Source organism: Lupinus angustifolius, chromosome LG18, assembly GCF_001865875.1.
Source record: "Lupinus angustifolius cultivar Tanjil chromosome LG18, LupAngTanjil_v1.0, whole genome shotgun sequence".
Lineage (NCBI taxonomy): Eukaryota > Viridiplantae > Streptophyta > Magnoliopsida > Fabales > Fabaceae > Lupinus > Lupinus angustifolius.
The window spans coordinates 1,332,594-1,341,778 of record NC_032026.1 but is presented as its reverse complement, the minus strand read 5'-3'; the positions used below and the strand labels follow the sequence as shown (position 1 = coordinate 1,341,778).

The 9,185-nt window shown below is 25.1% G+C and overlaps 1 protein-coding gene across 2 annotated transcripts; it reads right to left on the bottom strand.

Annotated features, from left to right (window-relative positions):
- On the bottom strand, positions 1-2,618 carry LOC109332377 (B2 protein-like). Of its 2 annotated transcripts, XM_019567342.1 has the most exons (6): positions 2,311-2,618; positions 1,841-2,274; positions 1,304-1,404; positions 987-1,070; positions 779-889; positions 1-390 (listed from the first exon to the last, which is right to left on the bottom strand). In XM_019567342.1, the coding sequence occupies exons 1-6, from the start codon at positions 2,448-2,450 to the stop codon at positions 322-324; spliced, it is 939 nt and encodes a 312-aa protein (XP_019422887.1). In that variant the 5' UTR covers positions 2,451-2,618; the 3' UTR covers positions 1-321. The 2 variants fall into 2 exon arrangements, with proteins under 2 accessions (XP_019422887.1, XP_019422886.1); XM_019567341.1 differs by having other exon boundaries at positions 1,841-2,618.

The window sequence follows — 9,185 nt, the reverse complement described above, 5'->3', positions numbered from 1 at the left end:
AAAATAGTTCATTATTTATTGTATTGTCTTGATTTTATGACACTATTCACTCTTCTATATATTGTCTTGATTTTATAAAACAAGAAAAAAGGACAAGGCATGCATAATAGCCTCTATACAAAATCATTACAACACACATATATATATATATATATATAGGTTGAATATTCAAGCCCCTCCACCATTTTCATTTTCATTTTTGTTTTATATTTTGGACTTTCCTTATTCTGCAAAGTCCATTACTTTAAACAAACCCAAATCTCTAATTATCTATTGATTTTGTGATTTCTGTTGTTGTATTTTTCTGTTATTTCTATCCATTTAAGCTGGTATAGCTTTGAAAGTGTCATTGATATCTTGATCTGCAAAAATGTCAAGGAGTGACAGTGCCTGAAAAACCAAAAATTGATTCAGTAAAATGAGAGGGTCACCAATAATTCCTTGAAAATTTTGTCATAAAATAAGTTAATGTAAAGTTTTAACATAACCATGTTGTGTAAAATTAAGTCCTTAACAAATCAATGTGATGATGTTTGGTAATACCAATATTTCAGGACCAAAGTTCCTAATACCATCAATTAAGTCCTTAACAGTTACGTAAAACTTTAATTGATATGACATGTTTTCATTAGTATAAGATAACATATAAGACAAGATCTAAGATAATATATCTTTGTTCCATAAGTGAGTTTGTGAATATTAAATAGTACATGGTATTTATATGCAGAATCTCTCTCAAATGAATCAATATTCAGCATGTTAAAGATTGAATAAATACCTCAGGCACATTTAGTTCAAGACGGAACTTTGGTCCATCATAGTGGTGAAGAATTGGTCTGAAGGAATCTTCCTCTAGTGGTTCAAAAATTTTCCTAGTAATCACCTTCACCTGTAATTGCCATTTATGAAGTTTCATAAGTAAACTTTCACAAACTAGTGATTCCAAAGTCACATTTATGGTTCGATGATGATGACGATGATGATACCTGAGCAGGGAAACGTGATTCACCAGGGCACTTCTTGTCCTCCCAAGCCGATGGATCGATATTCGATCCTCCGAAACTAGCAGCCTGAGAACAAGCATCACTATATATCATTACTCTCAAGTCTTAAACATTAAATTTTTCACTCAAAACATGCATGAAGTTAAGGTTAATGTTATGGCCTGCATAAGCATAGATCAGAGATCTGTTGTCTCAAACCATATCCAAAACTTTATTTAGTATGTCATTGTCATCAGTACAGGAAAAGTTTTGAGACATGATTTGAGATAGCCGATCTTTGTCCGTAAACATATATATACCTCAAAGATTCCATGAAGTTGGTGGGTGGAATAGTTGTAAAGGAAAAGAGGCAACCCTGGAGTAATTGCTCTAACAGAATCTCTGTACCTAGGAGGGAGTCCTATAAAAACACAATTTATCAAGTCAATGAATTTAGCATCCAAATCAAATAGAAAATTACAAAGAAGATATCAATAAGTAAAAGAATGAAACATTTATAAGAAATACAAAGGAAGGTAAAACTCTTTGAATAAGATTCAGTGTTAAAGAAAATTAATACAAAATTGTTATATATGATGTTGATGAACCCAACAATTACTTCAAAATATAAAGCTCCATAAATATATAATTAAAAAGTGCTCACTCTCTGAAAAATAAATCCCCCAAATATTTGCATAGCAAAATAAATCCACAGGTATAGAGAATCAGACAACATAAAAACAAAGATAACATCAAAATAAATAAAAGAATACCATTTATAATAATAAAAATTACAAAATTTGAAAAGCAAAAATAATAAAAATTGCAAAATTGAGAAACAAGGAAAAGGAACATACCAAATAGTTCCCTTTTAAGATTCTCTGCCATTGTATCATTATTGCAAACAAAAATATACCCTCCAATGGTTTCATTCCTAGGTAGAGATTCTGCTGGTGGCAGTGTCTTATATTTCTTGTTGTTGTTGCTATCATTGTTGTTGTCTACATTTTTCTTGTTGGAGTTGCTGTTCTTCTTGGAACTTTTGTTTTGATGAAAAAACTCATTTTCACCCTTACCCTTTTGACCCTTAACATTAATATTCATGTTAAGGTTACCATATGAAGGTTTTGAATAAATCCCCTTGTTGAATCCTCCATTAATACTAGCTCCACCATCCATAGTGAAAAATGACCCATTGATATTGTTTGTCATAGAACTCATATGCTTCCACCCATCATTGAAATCAGAAGAATTTGATGCTTTTGATATTGACTTAAAGTTGTTGTTGTTGTTGGTACCTAGTGAATTAATTTCACCACCAACTTTGATATCAAAATTTCTTCTCTCATTTTTGGATGTGTAATTGTTGCTCCAAATTGATTCATTGAGAGAAAGATTTGAAAGATTTGAGTTGTGAACTCTAAGCTGGTCACTGAATTGCCAAAATGAATTCTGATTGTTCTCCATGGTGATGAAATGAAACTATAGGGTAAAATAAATAATAAGAAAACTTAGGTGAAGATGTAATATTAGTATGTATATGTATATATAATATGAAATGTTGGAGAGAGATGCAAGGTAGTACTAGGTTGGGTTGAGAGAAATTGATAAGAAGGTGACAAGTGTTGATCATATAAAATGTTTTTATATTATTTTATTTTATTAGCATATATAAGTATATATATAAAGAAAAAATGTAATGAAATGAAGCTTCTAGGAAAGCTAGTGAGTTTGCGTGTTTAAGTCTCAAATACAAATGAGTTTTTATTTTCGGATTTTTATTATATCATCTATTATTCATAATGAATTATTATTGACTATAAAAAAGTAATACAAGTAAATAATAGAAAATCTACTGATTATATATACATCATTACATTGACAGTGCAAAGATACTACACTATAATTTTTATATAGTCAATATATTATATATTATTTTTATCTAAGAGATGTATGACTTTTATATACTACTATTATATCATCAACTATTTATATTTAATAATTATTTACTTTTTAAGAAGTAATTCAAATAAATAATAGATAATATAATGATTGTGTATAAATTTTTATATTAACAACACATACATATTATATAATCATAATTTTTTGTAGTATGGTTGCATAAATATTAAATTATTTTTTGTATTTTATTATAAATGAATTATTATTATTAGGTGGGGGAGGTGACCAATGATGATGCCAAAACGCGTAGAAGTGATGAGGTGGAAGAGAAAGGGTTAAAGGTGGAAGGGGTAGTTGGGTTTGATTTTGTGTATTGCTTTTCCACAAGGTGTCACATATTCATTAATAAATTTTCAATGCTCCACTTTTTTAACTCTTTTTCTATTTATGGTATTTGCTTTATTACTTTTATAGTATATACACTCTTTTGAATGTGAGAGAGTAGGTTATTAGGTATATGGTAACTTTTTTACTTAATCTATATAATTATATAAGTTATCAATAAATACTTATTTCAATCTCTTATATTTTTTGATTTTATTAGCTTGGTCTCTAAAAAGTTGGAAAACTCAAAATCGTCATAATTTTTTTAGATATAAATCAAATTATTTATTTTAGGGTCAAATTAGTTTCTACTAAGTATTGTAAAACATGCTAAAATGAATAATTTGACCCACATTTGACATATTTATGGACAAATTTCAATTTTTCAATTTTTCAATTTTTATAGACCAAACCAGTAAAGTCGAAAAACATAAAAATTAAAATGAGTATCCTAAGTTATTAGTATTATACGCATAAATGAAAATAAATAATGAATTGAACTTGAATGTTTTAAAAAAGAGAACTTATAACATTTAAAAATTAGGTTTTCGAAGGCATTAAGTAATTTTCCACAAATAATAAGAGATTTCGATAATTCACTAGTTTAATAAATTACATAATAATTCCACATTAAAATACATAACAATACGTATACATAACTTAAAAATAAATAATTATATCAAATTCTATAAGTAATTAAATAAATATAAATTATATTAATAATTCACCAAATTACTAATAAGTATTTATTTAATTAAATAAGAAATAAACAAATAAATATTGTATATCATTTTTAGTCATTTAACAAATTTATGTTAATTCCATATTTATTTTTACGCAATAAGCCAATAACTTTAGTTCAATAAATTATCTATAAAATTACAAACTCCTAGTTACTTTCATATGTAAATAACAGCTTACTACTAAAACCTAGTTTTGGAGAACATAATCACATTAATGTGTGGACTTTTGTGGACCATTATTTCATTTTTTGATTACTTGTACAATTTTATATAGTATAATAAACGGTCTGAGATTTTTTTATAATGTCATAGTAATATTCATATGTTAATCATTATTAACTTTTAAATAAAAGTTATAAATATGAATTATATGCTCACAACATAAACAAATTATTTATGGATGTATTCATTATTTTCTCATTTTTATATATTATAAGATATTAATGTATATATATTGTACTATAAAGTTTTTACATGATTAGCACATTATTATTATGTAATGTTTTTACTTAAAATTAATTGATAACTAACATATGAATAATGAATGATACAACTCTTCCAAAGTTAATAAATAAATTATTTTTACATTTTTATAAATTTTCACTGTGATATTCCGTTTGTTATCCACTAACATTCTAAATATTTATATATTTTTAGTATATTATTTATCATTTATTTAGATTTTTTAAAAACTAATGTTAATTGAAAATGAATAATGAATAATATTGTGATAGTGTAATTTTTTTTATATTGTCAGTATAATTTTTTAAGTAAAAAAAGTAGTATAAAGGATAAATAATAGAACATCAATTTCAAAAAGTCATCACGGTATATATACTATTCTTGATACTCCACTTATAGAAGAAATAATTCCATTATTAAAAATTAAAAAGTCACAATTAATGAATTAGACTACCTAAGATATATAAAATTGAAATTAAAGGAAAAAGAATGTAAATATTGAAGTCTATGTAGGGATTCATGAACAAAGTTGTCAATGCTCGAATGAGTTTACACTAAGAATGGAAGATGTGGCAAAATTATTTATAATCTACAATTTAGTTAGATCCAATAAAATTAAATTTATCCAAATTTAAGAAAATTAAATTTATTCATTAGAGTTAATGGATTTAAATTGATAATTTCAATAATGTATGAATTTGAATATATTCATTATATATCATGAATATATCCATTTGGATAGATATATGTGAATATATCTATTTGGATTGATATCAATTCATCCACAAAAAACAAATATTCACAAATTGTGTTATTTATTTTCAATTTTATTCAATATCTCGACTCTCACTTTTTTTTTGTAGTATTTCTCACTCTAACTTTACTTTTTTTTATTAAATTGACATCAATTGAAGAACATGTGGATGTGATTAAAATTAAAAGTTTATTTTTAAATGCCTAACATATAAAATTTGTTAAAAACTTTATACACATATTCTTAAACATTAGAATATTACAAAAATGACTTTTTTTGAAGTTTGAAAGTATATGTTTTAAAGTGTTTCTTAGAAAAAAATAAAAAATGCTTAAAAAACAAATTTTGAAAGTGATTTTAGAAAATATTGTTTAAAAGAATGATTTTTAATTCCAATTAAAAAAAATAGATTGAATATAAATTTATCGGATCCATTAAAATAGATTCATAGATGGATTGAAATTCATCCATTATGTTTGAAATGAACGATTTAAATAATTTAAAATATGTTTAAATGGAGTAGTTGTCGATTTTCTATGTATCCATTAGGATACAAATTCAAATCTATCCTAATTTATTTATTTGCCACCCATAAAGAGTTGCATTTTTTTTTACTTTTATGGTATTTTCTTTATTACCCCAGTTGGACATATATTCCAACCTTTTTATATAGATATACAATTTTTCCATATTATAAATGTGCTACATGATATTTTATTTAGGGAAATTATATTCATTCTTAATTTCAGAGAGTTCTTATTTAAAATTAAACTCCTACTATACCTTTTTTTGTCTAACATGGCAATAAGTTAAATATAAAACTCCTATTACAATGTATAATATTTATTGTAATAAAAATACGAAATTTTGTTTAGCCAAAATATAAATAAAAAACAAGATATTCAACTCAATTGAAACGTCAAAGTAAATATGCATCCTCTACTTGAATTAAAAATAAGTAAAAAAATAAGTAGTAGTTGGTGATAGATAATAAAATATCAATCTCAAAGTAAATAACAAGTATTACTATCATGTGAAGATATAACTTTACTATTGAAAAATAAAAAGTATAAGGAGAGAAAACAAAAAACCTGGGGTCTACTATTTTTTTTCTTCCTTTTATTCCCTTTATTTGGATGCAACTAGATTGTGGAAACTTTTCCTCCCTTTTTTATTTCCTTTATTTAGATACAACTAGATTGTGGAAACTTTTTCTGATTCACTTCTTCTATTTTATCCCAACCAAACATAGCTTAATTAAGTGTTTCTATCCTTTTTAAATTTTAAATTCAAATTATTTAGTTTATAAGAAATCTATGTATAGTGACAATATAAAAATTTGTTACCATATAAGAAATCTTTAACCAACATAAATCTATATTAAACTCCGAATGAAATTACATATAAGACTTAAATAATCAATAAGACATTGATTTAGTAATGTAAGGTTTCGTTAGATTTCAAAATGATTAAAATGTTAAGAGTTCAATTCTTGAGAGCGACACTTGTTGGGAGTGTCAGCCATAAACTTCAAAAAAGATTAATTTCTTACCTAAAATGTGAGGAAATACCCTTAATAATATAAAAAAATATAACACACTTCCTTCTCAAAAATTTGTAATTTTCCTTCTCTTCCCGAGTTGTATACTATACTACACGTCAATTTCATTCTTCTAAAGATGGTAATAAGGGGAAACTCTAATATATAAAGAAATATATTTTTATATACATGTAAAGAAAATCATGACAATATCTAAAATGCATACATTTTTAAATATTTTATTTGGTTTATATTTTATCCCATGTTTGTAAATTTTAAACTTCTATCGAATGCTATTTTTGGTATGGAGAGTTCTGCTGCCTATAATAATCCTACATAATCGAGCATCATTAATTACCTTCAATTAAGAAAGGATACATATAATTTAAATAAGAAATGTAAATTTTGTTGTGATGAATTACAATGTCCTTTTTATGCAGTTAAATATCGTCCTACAACTAATAAAGAGTTAGTATATTTAGGGATGATAACAAACACATTTAAGTATGAGTGCTTACAAAAATATGTTAATGGATATCACAATAATAATTTAAAGATAATGAAAAGTAGCATCATGATATTTGTTTTAGGGTTACTTATATATTTATAAATTTATTTTTTAATTAACTATTTAGGTATATATATTATATATTTTTATTATTTTAGATTATGTATAATATATTTTATTGTTATTTCATAACCAATTTTATTATTTATATATAATTCTAAATTTATGTCAATGTAATAATTATATATTTTGATTATTGTAACATATAAATGTATAATTAAATTTCAGAATTTATTGGGCAGCCATATCACAAATAGGTACTCATTTTGGCAACTTACTCATGCCAATTCAGCTCTATTGCCCATCCCTAAGTACTACTACACCTATAAAAAGGAAAGAGGAATATTATTCAAATTTTTTAAACTTACTTCTCATCCTAGCCATCAATTCTAGGGAAATCCAATAGTTTGAATTAGTGAGTATATTTAAATCATTAGATGTCCATAAAATTGATGGCTAAGATTCAGATTAAATAATTATATATTTAGATATATTTCCTTCTTAAAATTTTATGGTTCATTCCCTTCCAAATCATATATTTTGGATACTCTAAGTGTGGATAAAGAAGTCTCACGTTATGCAAAAGTGAATGAGTTAAAGAACATATAAGTTAATGGACCATAGACGTAATGTCTTAAGGTTTTTAGGTCAAGATGTAGTGTCAAGCCTACTTCCATGCTTCTTTCACTTAGCTCATGGAAGAATACTATAGTTCATGAATGAAGATCTCCCAACAATCGTATCAAAGTTGATGGTTCAATGGCTCAACTGAGTATTAAAGCAATAAGTGATCAATAGATCCATGTAGGATCCTTACGTTGAAAGTCATCCCGATTAGAGGTCAAAGCAATATGTTCTATTGATGAAAGGACAAGTCGATAAACAATGCAAGTAGATAGAAAACATAACTCTAGTGTATGTGGTACTTGATGAAAGTAACTTACACTTGATGGGAAGATGTTGGGCATTTCAAGTGTGAAGGAGAAGTCTCACAGTAGAAGTGAATGAGTGGAAGATCTTATGAGGGGATGGACCCATAAACCTAATGTTTTAAGATTTTGAGTCAATATATAATGTCAAGCTCACTTCTATGCTTCTTTCACTTAATCTATTATAATCCATAAAAATCTCCCAACATATAATATACTATACTTGTCAATTCCATTATTCTTTATGATTTATATAAAGGGTTTCATAGTTTCATTTATCATATTATATTAATAATTCTTAACTTTTAAATAAAAGTTATATAAATAAATAATGAATAATTTATTGATAGTATAAAAATTATATTAACAATATACATTCATTTAGTAGAATTAAGGTTTTATTGTTATACAATTTTTTTCCTTTTATAGTAAAGACTTTTCATAAAATGAAACATCTTAGGTTAAATAAAATTGTAAGAAAATCATCTTGGTTTCATGATAAGAGTTGAAGACATATATTGAAAGTAGTGGATCTAAATGAACATTTTTATATATTTTAAATATATTTCTTCAAACCATATTGCTTCTAACTATTATATTTTACAAGAAAATTGAAGAATGTTTATCTTTCTTGCCATTGATTCAATTACTAAAAAATGGGGTTAATGTTGTTTTCAATTCAAACTCCCTAATTTGTTTAAGGAAATGCACATTTGCCTCAAATATGTTTTCCTCTAATATGATTAATTCTATTTTTAATATGTTAAAGGAAAGAACTTAATGAAAATTAGAGTACAACTTATAAAAATATTATAAATATGTTTAATACCACAAGTCAATACATGATAACATATTAAAACAAATAATATTTTTTATAATTAATTATTTTAATATTTCATTATTATTTATAACATTAGAGT